Source organism: Ceratotherium simum, chromosome 14 (assembly GCF_057802395.1).
Source record: "Ceratotherium simum simum isolate JZ-2026a chromosome 14, ASM5780239v1, whole genome shotgun sequence".
Classification (NCBI taxonomy): domain Eukaryota; kingdom Metazoa; phylum Chordata; class Mammalia; order Perissodactyla; family Rhinocerotidae; genus Ceratotherium; species Ceratotherium simum.
In genome coordinates, this window is record NC_141913.1 from 46974329 (window position 1) to 46997046 (window position 22718).

Below are 22718 nucleotides of genomic sequence, written 5' to 3' on the forward strand. Positions count from 1 at the left end.
ACTGACTTCAGAACATAATCTGCACGTCAAGTGTGATTCCACGATTCAGATGAAAGAATAAAGAGCTCTAGCCTGAGTATGCCCTTTGGAGATGAGTCTGTAAGCATGACAGTAAGAGACTACTCATATTTTTTTGTTGTTTTTTTTTGAGGAAGATCAGCCCTGAGCTAACATCCATGCCAATCCTCCTCTTTTTTTGCTGAGGAAGACTGGCCCTGGGCTAACATCCGTGCCCATCTTCCTCTACTTTATATGGGATGCCGTCGCAGCATGGCCTGACAAGCGGGGCATCAGTGCGCGCCCAGGACCTGAACCCAGGCTGCCAGCAGTGGAGCGCACACACTTAACCGTTACACACCGGTCCAGCCCCACAAATATTTTTTTAAATAATGGTAGACGGGCCGGCCCTGTGGCTTGGTGGTTAAGTGCGCGCGCTGCAATGCTGGTGGCCCGGGTTCGGATCCCGGGTGTGCATCGAGGCACCACTTCTCCGTCCATCCTGAGGCCGAGTCCCACATACAGCAACTAGAAGGATGTGCAGCTATGACATACAACTATCTACTGGGGCTTTGGGGGGAAAAAATCAAATAAATAAAATCTTTAAATAATGGTAGAAAAATAACCTTAAGAAAGAAAGGAATGTATCTGAATTTCAATTTACCTGAAAATGTCAGGTTATTTTACCTAGGAGTACTTAAAAAAAAAGCTCTATAAATGGCAAATAGTTTACGTTATTAACATTTATATTATGAAATATCTTCAAGTCTGGGGATTTTTTGGCGAGGTAGATAAAATAAGATGGACTGGTAAAAAGTTCACAAGTGTTAAGTGACTGATGGATAAGCAGAGGTTCACTATACTATTCTCTCTACTTCTGTTTCTGTTTGAAAATGGCGACAGGTCTTTAAAAATCCTAAGGGTCTCCATAATCTCTTTGCAGCTCATCTTTCTAACTCTGTCTCCTACTACTCTCTTTTATCTGTCTTGGCTCCTACCATTCCCTGAAAATATCCTTCACTTTAAGCCTCTGTGTCTGTGATGTTCCTTCTGGTCCCGACCCCTGCTTCCAAGAGCAATGGTCTAAAATGGAAAGCCCAGTTCAAATGGCTGCCCTTCCTCTACATTTTCCTTTCCCTAAGCCTCTCCTGCCAAAAGCAACCACTCCCTAAACATACATACACACACGAATACACACTTTTCTCCTTGGTATCTGTACATATGGAGTATCTCCCTCATAGAACATAAGCTCCCGGAGAATGGGGATGTCTCTGATTTCCTGACAGTGCCTTCAACAGTTATAGTTCAATTCTATGAATGAATAAATAAGTTATCTAACTTATTTCCTTACAGTAAAATTTAGCTTAAAAAGTAAAAGCTTTGCTGGAAGAAAACAAAAAAAGGAACTCAAATATTAGAATTACTTAGAAATAACAGTATGTCAGGCCGAATGTTAAGTATAATAAAAGTTTTAAAAAATTATATTTGAGTCATATGAGCAATGAATATTTTAAAATTTGCTACAAAATATCTCAAGTGCTGTCTGAATAAACGACCTGTGTTGATTGAAGTTTCTTTTAATGGCGCACATGCTCAAAACAATTCATGCGAGTCTAAGCTTTTCCACCACAATCCAAATTAAGAATTACATTTTAATATACCTAAAATACTTACCAAGAATGAAGCATCCCAGAATATATAACTTTCTCACATATCTGCATTTAAAAATATTGCTTCCCAGAAGCATGAACTTGCTTAATTATAAATGTCTTTTTAATATATAAAGATTGAGTCACTTAAAGAGTGCCTATTAATTAATTTATTCATTTGCCTGTTGATTCTGCTAACATTTATCTGGTACATGTTACGAGCCAGGCAACTTTTAGGGATATAAACAGTGTGAGAAAAATATAATTCCTGCCCCGCTGAAACTAATAAATAGTCCAGCAGGAGAGCAATGTGATAGAGGCACATGTAGAGTTCTACAAAGAAAGATGCATTTCACTTAGCCAGGCCCCGAGAGCTGAGCTGTTCAAGAATAAGGAGGGTCCTACAGGGATGGGATTGTGGTGGAAAGAGGGGATACCTAGCTTAGGGAATAGGTCAAGTGAAAAGAGGGCTGGAGAGAACCCTAGAGAAAAACACCTTTTAAGGGATGATGGAAGGAAGAGCAATAAATGAAGAAAACGCAATTGAAGCTGAGAGGCCAAAGAGCACTAACGGTGTAAGGTATGCTCGAAGCCTTGAAAGGAAAATGTCTCAAGACAGGGGGAGTGAGGACAAGTGTCAACTGTTACAGAAAGTCCAGAAAGATGAGGACTGAAAGGTATTCATTACTAGGGCACGAGTGACTACACAAAGAATGGTTTAGTGGTATGAGGACAAATTACAGTGATCTGGAAGTGGAGAGAGGTAGTTTGGTCTACCTTTTTAGAAACTTAGCTAAAAAGGAAAGAAAAAGAGAAGCAACAGGAAAAGGAATATAAAGGGTCTGTTAAAGGTTGGTGTGTTTTGATTAGTTTTAAATAACGGAAGAGCAAGCCCTTTTATAAATGGAAGAAGTAGCACTGAAGGATAAGTTTAGGTAGAAGATGGAGAGAGCACCACTGACAGAGCAAGGGTCAGAGAAGCAGAGAGAATCTGATCCAGAGCTCAGGACTGGCCTGGACACAGCTGAGTGGATGGAGACAGTGTGGGGAGGGAGGGTGGAGCACAGAACGGAGAGGAGGAGACAAGGTCATCTCCCAGGCAGACTGGCACTGGTGGGCTGGGTTATGGGGCTTGAGGAGAGTGTTGTATATTTTGAATGATATAAGTGATGATCAAGAGTGAATAAAAATTGCTAAGCAGCTTAAATATTACATTACAGGGATAGGCTGGAGGTACAGAAGAGGATTACTAAGAGCAAGGTCCCAGAAGAATATGAAAATATTCATGTGAAAATGCCTCGCACAGTACCTAGAATGCAATAGGTACTCATTAATTAGGTGAAGGTAAACATGAAATGCTAAATGCTGCCTACTCACCAAAAAGAACATTTATACTTTGAATTCAACATTTAAAAAATATAACCAATTAACAAACGACACAAGCCAACATATACGAATGGCAAAGCTCAAACAGCATCTGTAACTCTGCCCACTGAAAAGGCCTAGAAGCAATGACAATCCAGTAGCAATAAGCACTAGACTGTCTACAAATACCGTTTCCCACTAGAAGATCAGGGTCCAAAGAAAAATGCCTTTTGCCACGTGTGGGACAGAAATGTACAAGAGAAGCCTGAAAAATCTCACACCTGAGAGGAAGGAAGCTGCCAGCGACTACTGGCGTTGTGTCAAAAGGGCACATAAGCTAACTGGTAGGGGCTGCTAGAGGCCAAAGAGCAAACAACTTGAACATCAATTATAAAGACTAGTGGATCAAAATAGCAAAATACATTAAAATCCATGAGTTGAAAAAAAAAAAATCACCTCTCACTACCTCATCATTTAACACTGGAGGTTGCCAGGGGCCCAACTCATTATTCTGAAAAACAAGGAGAAAGAATCAAGTATTTATTCTGCCTTTCCTGAACTATTTAGGGATAACAGACAAGTAATGAGAGAAATTCTTCTTTTTAAACGGAGAGGGAATTTTATTTTTTTTATTTATTTATTTATTTTTTTGTGAGGGAGATCAGCCCTGAGCTAACATCCGTGCTAATCCTCCTCTTTTTGCTGAGGAAGACTGGCTCTGAGCTAACATCTATTGCCAATCCTCCTCCTTTTTTCCTTCCCCAAAGCCCCAGTAGATAGTTGTATGTCATAGGTGCACATCCTTCTAGTTGCTGTATGTGGGACACGGCCTCAGCATGGCCAGAGAAGTGGTGTATCTGTGCGCGCCCGGGATCCGAACCTGGGCCGCCAGCAGTGGAGCGCGCGCACTTAACCACTAAGCCACGGGGCCGGCCCTGGAGAGGGAATTTTAGAAAGAGAGTGTCAACTCTTCTTCAACCTCTAACGAAATGGATTCAGGCATGGCCATCATGGGCTACTAAAACTTGGAGAGACTGATGGGGGCACTTTATAATGAACGGTTCAGGCTGACAACATCTGGTTACTAATAACTGTTGAAAGTGGGCGATGGGGATATGAGGGAGGGCTCTTATATCATTCTCAACTTTTTTGTATGTTTGAAAATTGCTATAATGAAAACCAAAACTGGCAAGGCTTTATGGTTTGCTAGAAACAGCCCTGAAAGTGAGGAGATAATGAGAACTAGTTCTGACTGTTTTCATATTGTGATCTTTTATCATTCAGGGCCTTTTTTTTTCTCTTTTTGTAAACTGAAGGGGATTGAACTACATGTTTCTGCTAAAAAAAATTCTATGATTCCCTAAGAATATGAAAATTCATAAAGACACAAACCACCTTTTCCATCAAAGGCAAATATTTCTTATCTTTTTACATTTTTTTCTGAAGCTTAATCCTGAAGAAAAAGTTCTAGAGGATAAATTCAGAAATGTGAGTTCAGTTTTTACACTAACTTATTGTATGCATGACATTTGTTCTCAATTAATAAGTGGGAGCTTACAAGGATTGCTAACTACCCTAAGTAACTGCTTTCACGGATAATGCAACTGGATAGCTAGGATTTACTAACCACTAACTGAATCTTAAGATGTTCTGGTATTACTGTTAAGAGAAACAAGAAAGCACAAAAGAGCATCTAGAGCATGCTGCCATTCACATGAGAAAGAAGGGATCTAAGAAAATACACGTGTGCAGAATAAATACAGGAAGAACAAACCAGAAATTAATGGGATGGGTTACCATGGGAATGGGGTAGTAGTTATGAAGGAGTAATACTTCAATGAATATACATATTTTGGCTCTTAGAACCACAGTATTCACACACCCTTCATATACCCAAAATATCAACAATCAAAATCAACTGGGATGTAGGAGGAATACAAACACTAACAAAGAACCTAACTGTATTATAAATGAATACCCTAACCAGACTGAAATGAGTGGGGAAGAAGAGAACTAAACTATCTGCAAAATGGTGTCTGAGCTAGATATTGTAAGGCTAGAGGCAAAAGAAACTTTACAAAAAGGAACTTTACATAAATCTGTCAGTAAACGTGTTTCTCACAGGAATACAGGTTAACAATTTGAAACCACTTTGTGTGTACTTTATTTGCACACTAAAATTGAACCAATAAGTAAATACATTATAGATAATAAAAACCAGGTTTGACCCTGTTGGAGAAAGAATTTTCAAATAGGGAAAGGAGTAAGGCTAAAATCAACCCTGTAGTGTTCAGTCCAGCCCAGTCCAACTGGAATCCAAAGTATCTGGATAAATCATGGTTTTTTAATACAAATGTAGATTGAGGGCTACAAAAATATAAATATGTGTGGGTTAGTATACATTCATGTATTCCCCAGGTCTGTCCACTGAGAGGGCCTAGAAGCAGTGGCACCCCAGTAGTAAGGAGCAGATCTAGTGCCCAGATCTTGGTTTCTTAACACCTTTCTCCAATAAAAGGAATGAGGGCTCACTGGAGAAGTGGTTGATTCTAGAGGGAAGGCAGAGAAAATACAAGATGAGACTGAACCATAGGGTAGTACCAGAAAGTAAAGAAATGTTTAAAAAAAGATGGGGCTTGCCGAAAGAACACAGAAGCCACCCTGGAGGAGTTCCTAATGACCAGAGCTGGAACGATTTGAGCAACAAAATACATAACGACAGTATTGGACTGTAACTCATATAATAAATATCCGTGAGTCCACACTGATAGGGGAGAAGGGATAGCTGATCCTTATAGAATTACAATAAATAAATGTAGAAGGAATGGAAAATAAGCATTTGGTAAACACTATATTCTTGTTTCAGAAAAGACATGAATGGATGCTAAAAATTAGTGAGCAAAAGTTTAAAGTGAAACAGGATATTTACATAGTCTCAAAGTATCCTTCCCAAAATATTTATTAACCACCAAGGGAAAGACAGTAACTTTAAAGTACAGAAACAACAAAGAAACCACCATAACCAAGTGATCACAGCCAACATCACCTGTAACAAGACATATCGACATCATGAACACGATACACTGTTGTACTCGTGATAAGAGCAAACACCAGACAAACCCAAATTGAGAGACACTGGACCAAATAACTGATCAGCACTCTTGGAAATTGTCATGGTCATGAAAGACAAGGAAAGATTTCAGACTGCAGAAGTCTCACGAGAAATAACTAAATGCAATGTGTGATCCTGGATAGGATCTTGGAACAGAAAAAACGCACTGGTAGAAAACTGGTGAAATCTGAATAAGATCTTTAGCTTAATTAATAGTCCTATACCAATGTTAATTACTTGTTTCCGACAATCGTACTATGGTTATGTAAGATGTTAACATTAGGGAAAGATGAGTGAGGGATATATGGAAACTGTACTGTTTTTACAACATCTGAAGTCTAAAATTAGATCAAAATAAAGATTTAAAAAAATAATGTTACAAGATCCAGGCTATTTCTAAAAGAATTTAACTATTCATTTAGTATCATAAATATTTTAATCATGAGTTTACAACCTTAAGACTTTTAAATATGCCAAACAGTACAACTGAAAGAAATAGAAATTTGCAGTTACAAGTTGGCTTGCCTTAATCACTAGGTGTTACATATTATCACCTTCTGTTTAACCTAATGCTGTTTAATATTCCAGTCCTAAAGAACTCACCTTGACGTTCTTATTTGTCAAGGGTTGTATTGGTTGGGCAGTGCTCTCAAGTATTAGCTTATGAAATGTGACACTTGGGCTGTTTCTCTGCTCCAGGCATTGAAAGCTGTTAATTATCTGCATAATTGAAGCCTTTTTAGAAACTTATCAATGTTCCAAGGACATAGTATCTCCTCTCTGCTCCAATTCTTTGTCTCAGTCTCTCTTGGGGTATAAGATGGAATGAAAAGGAGATAGTCACACATAGTCTATTTCCTTCAAAATGATTTCATTCCATCAAAAAGAAGTTCCTGCATCAGGTATGCTTGTATTACACTCCTACAACGCTATGCACGCTTATTCTCCTAGTATTTTTTATAGAATTGTTATATATTATCCACATTCTTTTTATATTTAAGAAATGTATGAATATTCCTGGCTGTCAAGTAACTGTGACAAACCTATTTTCTTAAAGATGCTAAAGCATTTTTTTCTTTTATAGTTTAGAACAATTAAAAAATTTAGACATGTTTGCAGTTTCTAAATTATCAAAAGTTCCTGTACTTTATATTCCCCTATTTATAAAATGATTCTAGAACGTGATTCTTACTCTCATGCAGGAATCTTATAAGAACATGCTTGCATATCTACAGAAGTCATGAATTTAGGAGAAAGATATCACATAACAGACACTACTTTTGTATACTTACTTCATTTCATTTACTTGTCTCAGAATCTCATGCTGAGTGTTCACAACAGTATCCAGCTCTTGTTGAGTGATCTGGAGGAAAAACAAAAGATGACATTCAATAATTCACACTCTACAGGAACATTTAGCACAGTACCTATTCTTTTCTACTTCTTCTCCATCAAAGGCTAACTAAGGCATATTTTCACATTTCAAAACTCACCTGTCCATGCTGCCCTGGGATTCCTGCTCCTCTTTTAGAGATTTCCTCTGTCAAGGAAGACACATATCTTCGCTGTTCATCAAGAATCATATCTAACTGTCGGTTCAGCTGCTTGATTTCAAGATGAATACGATTCTGTCCTTCAAAGATTTGTCTCAGCTCACGATCTCCTACACTCTCAAATATTTCATCCGCTGAAATGGAAATTACAAATTAAAATTTTTAGAATCATCTACACATATGTAGCTTTTGAAATACCATAAGTGACCAAAGTATTAACATATACTAAAATTAGAAAATCATCAACACAGTGCCATGATCTCCCCAAGAGTAAACATGCAAATAATTAATTCAATCATGATTAAATTACTGGATTTTTAAAAATTATTTTATTAAGGTCATATTGGCTTATAACATTGCGCAAATTTCAGGTGGACATTATTATATATCATTTTCTGTATAGACTGCATTGTGTTCACCACCAATAGTCTAGTTTATATCTGTCACCATACATATGCGCCCCTTTACTCCTTCTGCCCTACCCCCACCAAATTACTGTTTGTTTTTGCCATCTCTGGTGGCTGAACACTTATGATAAATTAGGTCTGAATTTTTTCACCTAAAAATCATTTTCTCCTCCAAATATATTCTACTTATATGAACTCTATGAACTAGTCTATGGTAATAGAAATCAGAATAGTTGTTGCCTCTGTGGAGGGGGGCTTGACTTGAAAGAGGTGTGAGGGAACTTTGTGGGGTGATAAAAATATTCTGTGTACTGATCTGAGTGATGGTTTAAATGGGTATACACATTTGTCAAAATTCATCAAACTATACTCTTAAAATTTGTGCATTTTACTTACGTAAAAGACTAAGAAATGGAGTTGAGAACAGCTGATTTTCTTTTTATACCTGACCACGCTGAAAATAGAGCATTTCATTCAAACACTTACTGCAATAAACTTCAGGATATATTCACAAATCATACGTGATGTTTAAAACAAATCAAAGAATGAAACTTATCTTTCATTTTTATCTTCATTAACTCTGAATCAGACTGTTGATAATTTAGAGAATCACGTACTACACGGAGAGTTCGAAAGCTAGCCCCAGGCTCATGAAGTACAGCCCTGAACACTGTGCTGATGGGAAACGACCCGGACAATAAAAGTTAGCAGATGATATAAAGTCACTCCATTTGGCCTTAACAGGTTTTATTTTTGACACGTAGCACCCTTACGTTCCTAATTACACTGGCTTAAACTAATATTTTAAAATTTTCAACCTTTAAAGTCCAGAATTCTATTGAGTAGTAAGAGAAGGAGAGCCAGACAATCACTTCACATTACTCTCACGATAGTCTGATAGTTTTCAAGTATTAACTCTACATTAATAAGGTAACTGTGTGCCACTAAAAGGAAAGAAATAAGCCTTGAATGATTTCATTGAAAAAAATATTTACTAAGTCTCAACTCCTAGGTTAGCACTGTTGTTGTTCTCTTTTTTTTTCTTTTTTTTTTTTAGGTTTAGGGGACATAGCAGTAAACACAACAAACAAAATCCCCATCCTAACAGAGCTCACCCTCCAGTGGTCCACTGTTCACCCACGGTACTCATCACTGCACACAGCACTAAGCCACTCTCTTACTGCTAAAAACATCAATCTCCAAGCCCTTTAAAGACTGAAGATTTGCTCCTACATTGTTTCCAGAAGGGACTTGGAACGTGCCAGGTAAGAGAGCGAGGATGAGATGAATGAAAGTGACACACAAAGGCCACGACTACTGCTGCTGCTCTGAGGGCAGCTTTCTACAACTCACCAGGATGCCCCTGAAGGTCAGGGTGGTCCTTCTGGAACTCCTCTTTTTTTTTATCCAGTTCTTGTTGAAAGTGCTCAAATTCCTCCTGATACTTTTCTTTTTCTTTTACTGAAATTTCTATATCCATTGTAGGCTTTTTTGGAGTTTAAGAATAGATCATTAAAAAAAAAATTAAAAAAGTAAGAAAACAATAAACCTCAATATATGTTCTTTTTCTCATTTTAACTACTCCATCACGAGTTGAAAGGTTAACATAAAAATGTTACTTCTTATTTAAATCATAGCCAATTTACTCTTGCTACTAATAATTACAACAAAAAATAACAGCAGCCACTACCATTTTTTGAGGGCTTGTTAGAAGTGCACGTCTCATTTAAGGCTTACAATGTCAAGAGGGGGCCAGTACAAACATCTCAGTTTTACCACTGAAGAGATGGAGCGTTACAGAGGTTAAGTAACTTGCACAAGGTCACGCGGCAGGAACTGGCAGAAACGAGATCCGAATCTAAGTCAGTCTTCCCAAGTTTTCAACTATGAGGCAATACCACTGAATTGAAAATATATTATTTGAAAAAAATGTGTATACTTACTGGCTCTTTCCCAGGCTCAGTCAATTGGAAAGTCAGAAAAGAAAGGACATCATGGTCATCTACAAATTAAAAAAAAAATCTGAAAAAGTTCCATAATAGATTATTTTTATGGTTGTGAATTTACTTTATAGATATCTACTGCTTTAAAAAATAATAATCACTAAGAGAAATAACAAAAATTAGCTCTAATTTAGTAAAGGCAATGGTGTTCTGCGGGCTTAGGGATAAAAATTCATCTAAAAGATTTACATTAGAAATAAGCTAAAATTCACTTACTTAAATTCTAAACCAGAACACTTAGCAATGTTTAACATGTAACAGATGTTTAATAAATGTCTGATAAGGGAATGAACAAACAAATGAAGGGTCAAAACAAGCCCAAACTCCTAATCCTGGAACCAAGATGCTCCCACGTTTTCTCACAAATCTTCAGGGACTATGTCCCAGCCAAATAAGACAAAACCTTCTCCTTCATGTACTTCCTGTACCGATGTGTATCTAAACCTCTCTTATAGCACTTATCACTTCTTGCCTTACTTTCTTGTTACAAATACGACACTGCTCTGTCCTGGCTTAGCAGGACAGTCCTGATTTACCCATGTTGTCCTGCCATTTCTAGCAACTTCTCCTTTTACTCCCAAAGCATCCTGATTTCGATAATATGATTACTTTATCTATACATTATTCATATTTATTCCCCTCACACAGTAGACATTAACAGTTTTATCTAAAATCATATTAAAAAACAAAGTTAATTTCAAGCTGTTTAAGCTGAAAACAGGGACCTACCAGTTCAAACCTCATAACATTGAACCAAAATACCAATCCCGGCTAGTCACATCCACAAAGCAAGAGCAATTAATTTCAACTGTGCGGCAATCTCTGTGCTTTCTGTCACTATTATAGAGATCTATATATGTAGCCAGATTAAAGAGAAAACTGTATTACTACAGTGTTGGTTAAGTAACTTTAGGAAAAGTCATGCAGTATAAAAGAGCACTGAACCCAGGAGTCAGAAACCTAAACCAAGTCCTGCCTGGTCTGACCATTACTGGCCTGTGATCTTTAGAAAGTCCAGATTTGGCAAACTCATCTAAGAATAGGGTAAATACAATCTATCCTCTTTCCCTCCCACCCTGTGTTGCTGTAATGAACAATTCATATATTTGAAAATAATAAAAATATACAATGCATCATATAAACACAAGATGGTATTAATACCAAATATAAGTTCATTTATCATCACATATGGAAAAAAAGAGTAAATATATCTGGTTTAAAGTTTAGTCCCCAGTAATATTTCCTCAGGCTACCACATTCATTTAAATGTGCTGTGATAAATCTTAGGATCCTAAAACACTTGGCAATGAACCATTTACAGCCTTGACTTTAAATATGTCTCCACTATGAAGCAGCAGCCAAACGGAAGCTCTAATTGACATAACTGTATGCAGCCCCAGGCAACTGTATACAGCCCCAGCCAACTTTCTGTAGTTCTAGCCAGCTGTATACCTACAGAATATAAGTAGAGAATTAGCAGTCCCAAGAGACCAAATGACCTGCGCCACAGACTAGGGGAAGGTTACAACTAGTTTTAAAAGGTTAAAAGTAAACAAGTCTACACAGCTCCAAAATATACTATTCCCAATAAAACTCAATTCACAAACTCAATATTAAAATATAGCAAGATTTACCTGCAAGACCCCCAGTTGCAGCAGATATTCCAAAATGCCCTTGTGCGGGGATAATCATATTTTCCACTTTGGCACAAAACTCATAATCATTTTTATCTGGTGTGAAGCCATTATTGATCATTACCTAGAAAGACATACTGTAGCTATAGCTTTTACAACAGACACTGTAAAATGAATTCCAAATAGTCAATGTATGACTAATACTATCTGATCTTTATATTTGGTCTAATATCCAACTGTCAAAAAGCTATCAGCTTTCTCTCGTTATTATAAAGGGTAATCCTTTGTCCATTAAATAACCTCACTTATTCAGTATCATTATACTACAAGTTATTTCACTTATGAAAATGGTTTTTGCCTTACTATGTGTCAAAGCTTTAAAGAGAAAAATCTGATACCTTTCCATGAAAATCTTTCTAAAATAGAATATGGTTCACCTTCTCTCAAGAAGACTCAGGGAACCATGATTACTTTCTCTGAATGGTTCATACAGAAGAGGGACCAGACTTGTTCTGAAATCTCAGTGACAGAGCTAAAACCAGTAGGTTGAATTTACAATTTTCACTACAGCTAGTTGAAAATTAAATAGAGTGCCTTAACAAGTAGTGAGCTTCTCTTTATTAAATTAATGAGGTAACTCATTAATTACAGGGACAACGGACTGGGCAAACAAAGACTAGAATTATTAAGTCACAGTCATGCGTCCTGCCAAGTCTCTCTAAAATGTATCCTTCAGAACACTAGCTCTACAGACATTCATAGACACTAGGTGAAAAAAGAACTCCATGGTCAAGTAAGTTTGAAGAACATGGAATTTAATAAAGGTTTCTTTATTTCAGGACTCCTCACAATCTTTAATGTGCTAATATGCAGTCATGCCCAATCTCATCCGACTACGGAACTCCCCTGGGAGTACGTTTTGCAGGACTATTATTTTGGGAACTGCCAGTAGGGCTCAAGGCCTCACTGCAATCTGTGAACTCAAGTGTGTGTCTGCACTCTCCATGGCTGGTGTCTGCATTCTGCTACATGAAGGCAAGTTGGATTTACTGATGACTCTGATGAAACTGTACAAGATGTATCATTACAGTGGAGTTCAAATCCAAGTCAATCATACTAGACTGGACACTTCCTCTATTCTGAGCTCTCTAAATTAGCGTGGAATTTAAGAATGAGCCAATACAAACTTTTCCAAAGAACTGTTTTTTTGTTTTTTTTTTTTTAAGATTTTATTTATTTATCTTTTTCCCCCCAAAACCCCAGTAGATAGTCACATGTCATAGCTGCACATCCTTCTAGTTGCTGTATGTGGGACGCGGCCTCAGCATGGCCGGAGAGGCGGTGCGTCGGTGTGCACCCGGGATCCGAACCCGGGCCCCCAGCAGCGGAGCACGCGCACTTAACTGCTAAGCCGGGGGGCCAGCCCCAAAGAACTGGTTTTTTCAGAGTTTTATACATAGGAGTACAATGCTAGCTCATGATTTAGGGGAAATATAAAAACTCACACAAAATATTTTTTACTTATAAATATTGTATAACCAGGTATGGATGGTGTCTTTAAAAAGCAAAGTTGACACTGCATTAGTGATCTTAGTTATTCTAACTGCCAGCTGGATATATCTACCTACATATTACCCTAAACTCAATCTGTCTACAACTAAACTCATTATCAACCTTCTGCTTTCCCACTCCTCCCTCAAACAAACAAAAACAAATGTGCTGCTTCTTGGCTAGTTAATGGAACCACTTAGCTGTACAACTGGCCAGAAATTCATAAACTATCTTTGACTCCACATCTGTATTCACCCTCCCACCCCCAAACAAACTAGAACTAAGTCCTGTAGTCTCCACATCCTAATCACCTCTCCTCTATCTTTCCTCTACCTTAGTTCAGACCACAAGTGGAGTCTTGCAGTTAAATTAGTGCTGAGTTCAAATCACAGTTCTGTTACTTATTTGGTATGATTCTGTCCAAGTTACTTCAAATCTCCCATATTCACTTTTCCTGTGTATAAAATGGCACTGCCTACCCCACAAGGCTGTTGGAAAGAAAAAATGAGAAACTGCATATAAGTACCAGGCACAGGGTGTAGCCCATTAAGAGTCAAGGAGTCTAAATCACCTTACCCTTTGCTCCTTTCACAAATACCATTATAAAAACACTGCTGCCTAAGCCATCTTCCTAAATTGCAAATCTGACCATTTCACTTTCCTGCTTAAAACTCTTTTAACAGTTCCTTATAGAATAAACTACATGGGGCCTGCAAGACCCACTACTGCCAACCTTTCAACCTCACTTCCCATGATCTCCTCTATCCTCCAGCCATACCAGACTTCTTGCCTGTCCCAAATCTTTCAACTTCTCTCTAGTCCCTATGCCTGTTTCTTCTGCCTGGAATATGCACTCCATTGAGGAAATTCCTACTTCTCCTTCAAGGTGCAGCTCAACTCTAAGAACTTCCTGACCTTCCCCTTTCCCACCTGTTAGAATTACAGGATTCTAAACCCTTGATCCCTTAGTATTATCTGTGTTGTAGCATTTATCACAAAGCACAGTAATATAACATAAATGTCTCCTCCATCACACTACAGCTCTTTGGAGAAAATGACCTCTGTCTTAGTCGTATTTGTATGTTGAAGGCTTGGATAAGTACATAATGTATGGCATTTAGCAGGATGCTTAAACATTTACTGACTAAATGCAAACCTACTGGCAAGGTTTTACCATATACTACCACTTACATGGAGCTCTGAAGCCACTTCGGTTCTCTGAAACTAACACTGATGAACAATATCCAAATTTAAATGCATTTAATTTCTATTAAGGATTCAAAATGAAAAGTCTTTCTAGAATATTGTTCATTTGATTATCTCTAAATGCATGTTACTTACTGTCAATGTTTTCTGGTAATAGATAACCTTTGCCCGGACAGGATAGGGTTTATTACGAAAGTCCCTCTGGCAACTTGCTAAAGCTTGATTAGCACCATCACTACAGTAAGAGGGAAAAGGAAAACAAACAAGAAACTTAAGAAAACTTTTCAGTATTTAAAAACTCACTATTTAAAATTATTAATGTTCAGGAAGATTAAAATAATATCAAGTTGTGACACAGTCTTGGGATATCTGAAGTTATTTATTCAGAAGATACAAAGTTGACCCACGAGTTTTCCCTGTGACTCCTGTAAGGACCCTGGATAACAGCAGGAGCCCGATGTTAAAATGCACTGATGGCAGGGAAAGTTATACTCTTCTACATGAGACTAGGGCAGTGGTCCTCTATGCCACGGCAGAATCAGAATCAATATATGGAGCTTTTAAAAATGCAGATTCCTAGATCCCACCCTGAATCAACTGAAGCAGAATCACAAAGAGGCCTAGGCACCTCTATTTTAAACAGCTCCACAGGTAGTTGTGATGAACTACCAGAGTAGAAAAATCACTAAGGTAGGAAACAGTAAAAGGAGTGTGGATAAGTAATTTTTTTACAGTTCACTGATTGGCTAAAATGTAATTCCTCCCACAACAAACATGTAAAAATAAGAATTATACATACCTAATTCATACACATTATAAATAAACTAAACACTGAGAAGCTTTGTAGCCCACTGAGCATCTTTAAGTAAAGCAATACTAAGGTTGGGTAGGTGGCATAAACTGCTTAGTCATTAGTTTGGTCAAGGCTCCGAACTTTTTGAAAGATCCCTTTTAATAAAGACGAAAAAACATGACTAGTGGCATCACTAAAAGCCTGGAATGTTTGTTTGTTTTGTTTTGTTTTTGGTGAGGAAGATTAGTCCCGAGCTAACATCTGTTGCCAAGCCTCCTCTTTCTGCTGAGGAAGATTGGCCCTGAGCTAAAAGCTGTGCCCATCTTCCTCTATTTTATATGGGACGCCTGCCACTGTATGGCTTGACAAGCGGTGCATAGGTCCGCGCCAGGGATCTGAACCTGCGAACCCCGGGCCACTGATGCGCAGTGCGCGAACTTAACCACTACACCACTGGACCAGCCACCAGGAATGTTTTATAAGCCTTCACAAGTCTTATATAATTTTAGATTAAATAAAACAACACATTTTTATTTTTGAAATCTGAGGTGGTTCACAGAAAGAACTTTAAAACAGAACCAAATTAAAATAAGACTTTTCCACCAACTTACAAAATACATCTCAAGAAAAGGAATAATCTTATTTCATCTGGAAAATGATCAGATCTGAAACAATATATTTTATAAGGTTTCCAAAAAGAAGCTGAAATCAGGAATAATGTAAAAAAACACATACTTACTTTTGATGGTCATAATGGATTTGTCCATTGTTGCCTATAATTACTACAGCAGGATTATTTTTCTAAAAACAAAAAGAATGTATTTGTTCTAAAGTCCTTAGATCAAAGAATTCTAGATCATTCTGGATGATTACTTCTCTAGAAGAGACTTCTACTTATTTAGAAAATATTTAGTAAACTCTTATAATCATTCAAAAACAGTTACTTAACACCTCAATAAAGACTGATGCTCCCTGTCTTTGAATCATCAACCTCAACAAATATCTGAGGACACACCGAGAACACGGCACAAGTGTGGGCTTATGGGAGCTTAGGAACAGGACTAACACGGCCTCAGCATTCACAGAGTTATTACAGTTCCCCTTTAAATTATTAATGACCTCTGACAGTCAGTAGAGAAACAACCAACTGAAACAAAGATCATCATTCTTAAGGCTACTAAAGCACAAGTTAATGTTTCCAATTTGTAAGCACATTTTGTTCTTAACTGTTTTAGGAGAGATCATTAGAGAAACTGGCTGATCAAAAAAAGTGATTCACATATGAAAAGATATTAATAAGTGAGCTGGCAGTAGTAATGCACACGGTTATTTTCATGAAAATTGTTAAAGTTTTCTTAACACTACTGGTTTTACTGCGTACATCTAAACGACTCACACTTTTCCATCAAAGTTACTAAGCACATACGGTGGGGGCGGGGGGGGTCACTGCCAAATTGTCAGAGTTAGGGCTGCACTATGGCCTCAAGTTGGTGTATGACAGATCATGTACTCGTAGCTTTATATTTGTAAATTCCCAGCTACATCAAGACTAACCATCATACTAAAAATATAGCTTGGAGAGTTCTCTACTATTAAACTGACAAAAGTGTTAAATAAGCTCTATTTCTCAAGCCTAACCTTGTTAGCAAGTATATTAAAGTGAGTAATAGTGCTAACAACAAATATACCTTTCCATCATTGTCAAAAGAATCAAAAAATACTCCAACACCATTCCACATATCAGCTGATCCAAACACAGGACCCTCCAAGCCTTGATTTTCTGTATACCAAATTGCCTGTAAATATATAAGAGGGAACATTTAGAGGCTAGTGGTATATGCATTTATATACATTTTCTAAGTTACAGAAATTATCATACCAGGCCATCAGCTCCAATTCGACCTCTTCCAGTCACTCGAAATGTCACCTCAACTTCCCAGTTCTCAAAAGCTGCTTTTGTCTTTGTCCACACTGATCCTCTTTGGCTTTTTAAAGATGGTGTTATTCGAATTTGATCTGAACTTGGAATAGCATCTAGAACAAAAATCAGGGAAGCAAGTTACAATTAGGTAAAACTCAATAAATCATCATTAAACTGTTACACAAACCTATAGAGATCTAATTTTAACCCAGTAACCTGTATAATAATTTTGCTAGGAAAAAATTTCATGTTGATAGTTTCAACTCTAAATTTTAGGGCTTTCTAACACCCTCCCCTCTTATCTTTTGAATAGTGAAATACTGCAAAAAAAATTAAAGCTGAAACCATACACTAAAAATTCAAGGGGAGGAAGAAGGAAATTATGGCTTAACAGGCAAACCAATTATTTGTTTCCCTCATAGTATTCTTTTTCAAATACATCAAAAATTTGCATGTTATTTTTTTAAAACTGTGATTTATTTTACCAGTTAACAAATGTTAGAAAGCTCAAACAGTGTGAAAAGAACATACCACTGGAAATCAAGAGACTTATTCCTAGTCTCAGTTCAGCTGTGTGACTTTGAGCAAATAACTTTCTTACTCTCTTGGGTTCACCATATGTTTACCTGTAACATGAAGGAGCTGGCTCTATGGAAAACAGTATGGAGATTCCTCAAAAAATTAAAAATAGAAATACCCTATGATCCAGCTATCCCACTACTAGGAATCTATCCAACGAACCTGAAACCAACAATCCAAAGAGGCTTATGCAGCCCTATGTTCACTGAAGCATTATTCACTATAGCCAAGAAGTGGAAGCAACCCAAATGTCCCTCGACTGATGACTGGATAAAGAAGATGTGGTATATATATACAATGGACTACTACTCAGCCACAAGAAAAGAAAAAATCGTCCCATTTGCAACAACATGGATGGACCTGGAGGGTACTATGTTAAGTGAAATAAGCCAGAGAGAGAAAGACAAACACCGCAGGATCCCACTCATATGTGGAATAAAAACCAACACGTGGACAGAGAAAACTGTATTGTGGTTACCAGAGGCAATGGGGGTGGGGGGTGGGCACAAGGGGTGAAGGGAGACATGTATATGGTGATTGGGAAACAACAATGTACAACCAAAATTTCACAATGTTATAAACTATTAAGACAGCAATAAAAAAATAAAATAAAATAAAATAATAAAAAATGAAGGGGCTGGGCTCAATCACTTCTATAAACACCCCAAAAGTTATATGCAAAATTTTGTGCATATATACATTCTTTTAGGAAGAGGGTCCACTGAATTTTAAGTCGATAAACAGTTCTTCAGGATCAGCAGATTCTCAGAGAGAATGGTGGTTTCCATTTCCAAACTAGGTTCAAGACCCAGCTCCACCACTTAGTAGCTGTTTGTTGACGTTAATCTACTTCTCTAACAACCTCACAGGCATATATGGGCCTATATAAGCGCACATAAATGTTTAAATAAATGTCAGCTATTCCTATTACTGGACTAGATAATTATTAAAGGTGTAAATAGGAACAATTTTAGCACCCTCTCAGATATTAACCAGTTCTGACATCCACACTGGGAAACAACTGTATTATCTCTTTAGGTAGGAAAAACTGACAAAAAGACAAGTTAAGATACTTTAGTAAGATCAGCTACTATTTGTCATCATCACTTTCAAACACTTAAAGGTTGGGGGCAGGTATCATGGAAAGAGTACTAGACAGGGCCGGCCCCGTGGCTTAGCGGTTAAGTGCGCGCACTCCGCTGCTGGCGGCCCGGGTTCGGATCCCGGGCGCGCACCGATGCACTGCTTCTCCGGCCATGCTGAGGCCGCGTCCCACATACAGCAACTAGAAGGATGTGCAGCTATGACATACAACTATCTACTGGGGCTTTGGGGGAAAAATAAATATAAAAATAAAATTGAAAAAAAAAAGAAAAAAAAAAAAAAAGAAAGAGTACTAGACACAGAATCAGAAGACCTGGATTTGAGTTCTAGTCTACTGACACTAGCTATGTAACCTTTTCCAAGAAGCTTAACCTTTCTGAACATTAGTTTTTCCATCTATAAAATAGATAATGCTTGCCTTGCCTACTAAGGATCAAACCAGAGAATGAAGGTGAAAGAGATCTGAGAGCTAAAAAGAGTTGCAAATTGTTATCATCTTTTGCCTTTAACCACCCAAGGATGTACAGTGACAGTATAAAAGGACATTAGAGGTAAGAAAAAGAAACACCATAGATTTCGTCTTAATTTGGGTATGAATGTAAAGGGACATGTTTAAACTAAATCTTAAATTTCCCTATTTTTAAAAACTGTTTTATATAATGGATCTCAGGGCAAAACGAAAAGGAAAAAAACGATCAATGGAGTAAAGAAAACAGTGAGGGTGTAAAAATTACAGTGATAATGAAAGCAAGGGATACCCACAGCAGTGATTCCCAGAGTCAGCAGGTAGAAAAGTCACAGCTAAAATAGTAATCCTAAACCAGCCCCATGGCCTAGCTGTTTAAGTTCAGTGCTCTCCGTTTTGGCCACCCAGGTTCGGTTCCGGGTCATGGAACCACATCACTCGTCTGTGAGTAGCCATGCTGTGGCAGCAGCTCACATAGAAGAACTAGAAGGACCTACAACTAGAATATACAACTATGTATTGGCACTTTGGGGAGGAAAAAATGAAGACTGGTAACAGACGTTAGCTTAAGGCGAATCTTCCCCACCAAAAAAAAAGAAAAGAGAACCCTAATAAATAAATAATAAAAAATTTAAAAAAAAAAATAGTAATCCTTTTATTTCAAATTCAGTCTAGCCATGAAACTTTAATTCACCCAGGTATGTTATCTGACATTTCTGCAGCAGACAAGCTGAGCTGCTTATAGGCTCTATAAAGAAAGTCAAAGTAACTAATTTGGGTAATTGATTAATATTGCTAACTGGCTGAGGTATGCGGTGTTAAGTGTAAGAAAAAGACAGAAGAGCAAGCAAGCAATGGAGAGATGCAGAAGTGAAAAAGTGTGAATAAATTCATCACCACTGCTGAAAATTTCATCATCGTTCCAAAAAGAAAAACAAAAAACCCCAAAACTTGTGTTTGGTATATCTGCATCACCTTTGTGTATTAAAAACAATGTTACCTTGATAACAAATACCCAGCAATACACCCTTGATGAGTGGGCACATAATAAATGTCTGCTGAGTAACAAAATAATTGCACCCTATTTCAAATACCTAGTAACTTGGTCATTAACTCAAATTGAAATTTATACCTTTTAATTATATATTAATTTCAGTGAAATGGCCCTTCCTAAAAGTGTGCTTTCTATTCCATAATTACTTTCTAGAAATGGAACATTTTGTTTCAAGCATCAGACAATCTAAAATGACGTATACAAACCTAATATAACTGACTGCTTACACATAAAGATGGAATTCAAATTGCCAGAGCTTCTCACCCCATATAAAGGCATTTGCCACTGCTTCAAAGGGTGCACCTGATGGTCACTGAACAGAGCTTACAGCATGCCAAGTGCTATGGCCGATTCCTTAGTCAGCAGTGACACATCAGCACTAAAGTACAGATACGTTTTCTTTCACATATGTAAATGTCTAGCAAGGCTCTCTTATCAACTAACAGTGCCAAACACACAGAGTGACTAAAACATGGAGCACAGATTATTCTAACTTTTCAAAAAAACTAAAAAAGAGAAAAGCTGCAGATATAATGCTATTCTTAGCCTCAAGTTCTGAAACAATACCAAAAACTATATCGCTTCTTCTACTAAAGGAACGAGTGTGACTATTACATAATGTGTTAATACAAGAGAAAAGATCAAAGACCACACGAAGTTACTGAGAGAGGCAAATTTAAGATACAGTTCCAATAGGGTGAGAAGAATGTCCTCTGACATAGACTTAAAAACTACTCTAAAACCAACATGTGCCATCTCTGGATCCGTCAGGGGGCATCAGGTACAAACTGGAGCATTAACTTACATTGCTAACACTGGAGGGAAAAAAGCAGGGGAGAGCCGAGGGGAAGCGGGAAAGGAAATAGGGGGGCTGCTTTAACAGGTCTCAGGTTGGGATGGCTGGGGGTGGGGGGTGCGGGAGGTCTCCTCTTGAGACGTGGCGTTAGGGTGAAACGTGATGCCTAGAAGCGAGTTGAAGTGAGTGCTTGGAAGTGTAGGAAGTAACAAAACACCTCTAGATCAAACAGAAAGAACCGATGAGATCAAAGGAGGGAGGACAGCAGGAAGGGCAGGTAGACAGAATGGGGGGCAAGGCTCAGGGGCAGGCGGAGGGAACCTTGCGGACCAGAGGCGACCTGCAGGCGGGACTGCTGAGAAGCGTCCCCACCCCCGCGCATATGGCGTGCAGCGGAGAGAAGGTGAAGAGGAGGAGGCACAAGGCGGGGAGGGGACCCGGGCCCCCCGCCCTCCGCCCCGGCTTACTCCCCGCGTGGGCCCAGAAGGGCACGGTCCCGTCGCTCTGCACCAGGTGCGGCCCTTTGAAGCTGTATTTGTATTCGAAACGGCGATGTGGCAGCGCCGCTGGGGTGCCTGCGGCCGCGGGGTCGCCTCCCATGCCGTCGCCCCCGACGAAGCGACTAAGCGAGAGCAGCAAAGCGCAGAAGAGCCGCCGAGCTCTGGCCTGAGCACCCCTTTGCCTGGATCCCGCCATCTTGGATTCTGGGAAGCGGAGGCCGGCGCCAGGGGGCGGGGCGCGGGGCCCCGCGGACAGCCAACAGGGCGCTCGCTGATTGGCGGAGCCCGAGGGACCCCGAGGGCAAGGGTGAGCCCCTCCCCCAGCCTTTGCTATCCTGGCAGCCGCTGGACCCCGAGCATCTATGGGCGGGGCCACGCGAGAGGGGGCGGGGCCTGGAGGCGGCAAGGGTCGCGCGCTCCTCCAGTCCTTTCCCAGGGCGGGAAAGGGACTCGAACATTCCGTCCCCACGTGACGTGGAGCGTTAGAGGAGCCGACCCAATGTCCTCCTGCCAGAAGCTTTCTCCTGCCTCTTAACATACCTTATTGGTGGAATTCGCTAGCCCTAACACCTGTGGACCCACCATATCAATTCTCCCTGGCTGTAGTAAAGCTCTCCAGTATTAGAAGAAAGGCATTTCTTTTGATGTGATACTGATTATTCAGTAGCTAGTTTTCATTAGGTGGACTTTGCAGAAACAAGCCTTTCCAGAAACAAGGCGTCATCACAAATACTAAGGGTACCAGCCCACTGAGCTCTACCAACCTGTGTTAGGGCATTTCAAACTGGGAACCAGCAATCCACAGGGCGGTACAGCCCTAAGATCTTTTTGTTGTTGTTGAATCGGGGGTTTCGATGCATTTGTCACTCAACTTTTACCTCTCTCAAAATTTACTTCCAAGAGCTTTCCAAATTTTGAAACCATAGCAATAGTGCCTTCAAATGAAACCGAGTTTTGTTTAGTTTTGGTAAGAGGGATTATGTGCTATGGAGGAAGGAGTCAATAGAACCTGGACATTTGAGGTAGTA

At 38.8% G+C, this 22718-nt stretch overlaps 1 protein-coding gene across 1 annotated transcript in view; it reads right to left on the bottom strand.

Annotated features, from left to right (window-relative positions):
* LMAN1 (lectin, mannose binding 1) overlaps positions 1 to 21901 on the bottom strand; it is a 29013-nt gene extending 7112 nt beyond the window's left edge. Inside the window, exons 1-10 of the mRNA XM_004422592.3 lie at positions 21658 to 21901; positions 17150 to 17304; positions 16959 to 17066; positions 16010 to 16071; positions 14613 to 14712; positions 11721 to 11844; positions 10027 to 10085; positions 9437 to 9569; positions 7617 to 7810; positions 7416 to 7486 (exon numbers count right to left, since the gene is read on the bottom strand). Of these exons, the coding sequence (XP_004422649.1) occupies positions 7416 to 7486; positions 7617 to 7810; positions 9437 to 9569; positions 10027 to 10085; positions 11721 to 11844; positions 14613 to 14712; positions 16010 to 16071; positions 16959 to 17066; positions 17150 to 17304; positions 21658 to 21886 (1235 nt within the window). The 5' untranslated portion in view covers positions 21887 to 21901. The remainder of the gene's footprint in view (positions 1 to 7415; positions 7487 to 7616; positions 7811 to 9436; positions 9570 to 10026; positions 10086 to 11720; positions 11845 to 14612; positions 14713 to 16009; positions 16072 to 16958; positions 17067 to 17149; positions 17305 to 21657) is intronic.
* Between the last annotated feature and the right edge of the window lie 817 nt (positions 21902 to 22718).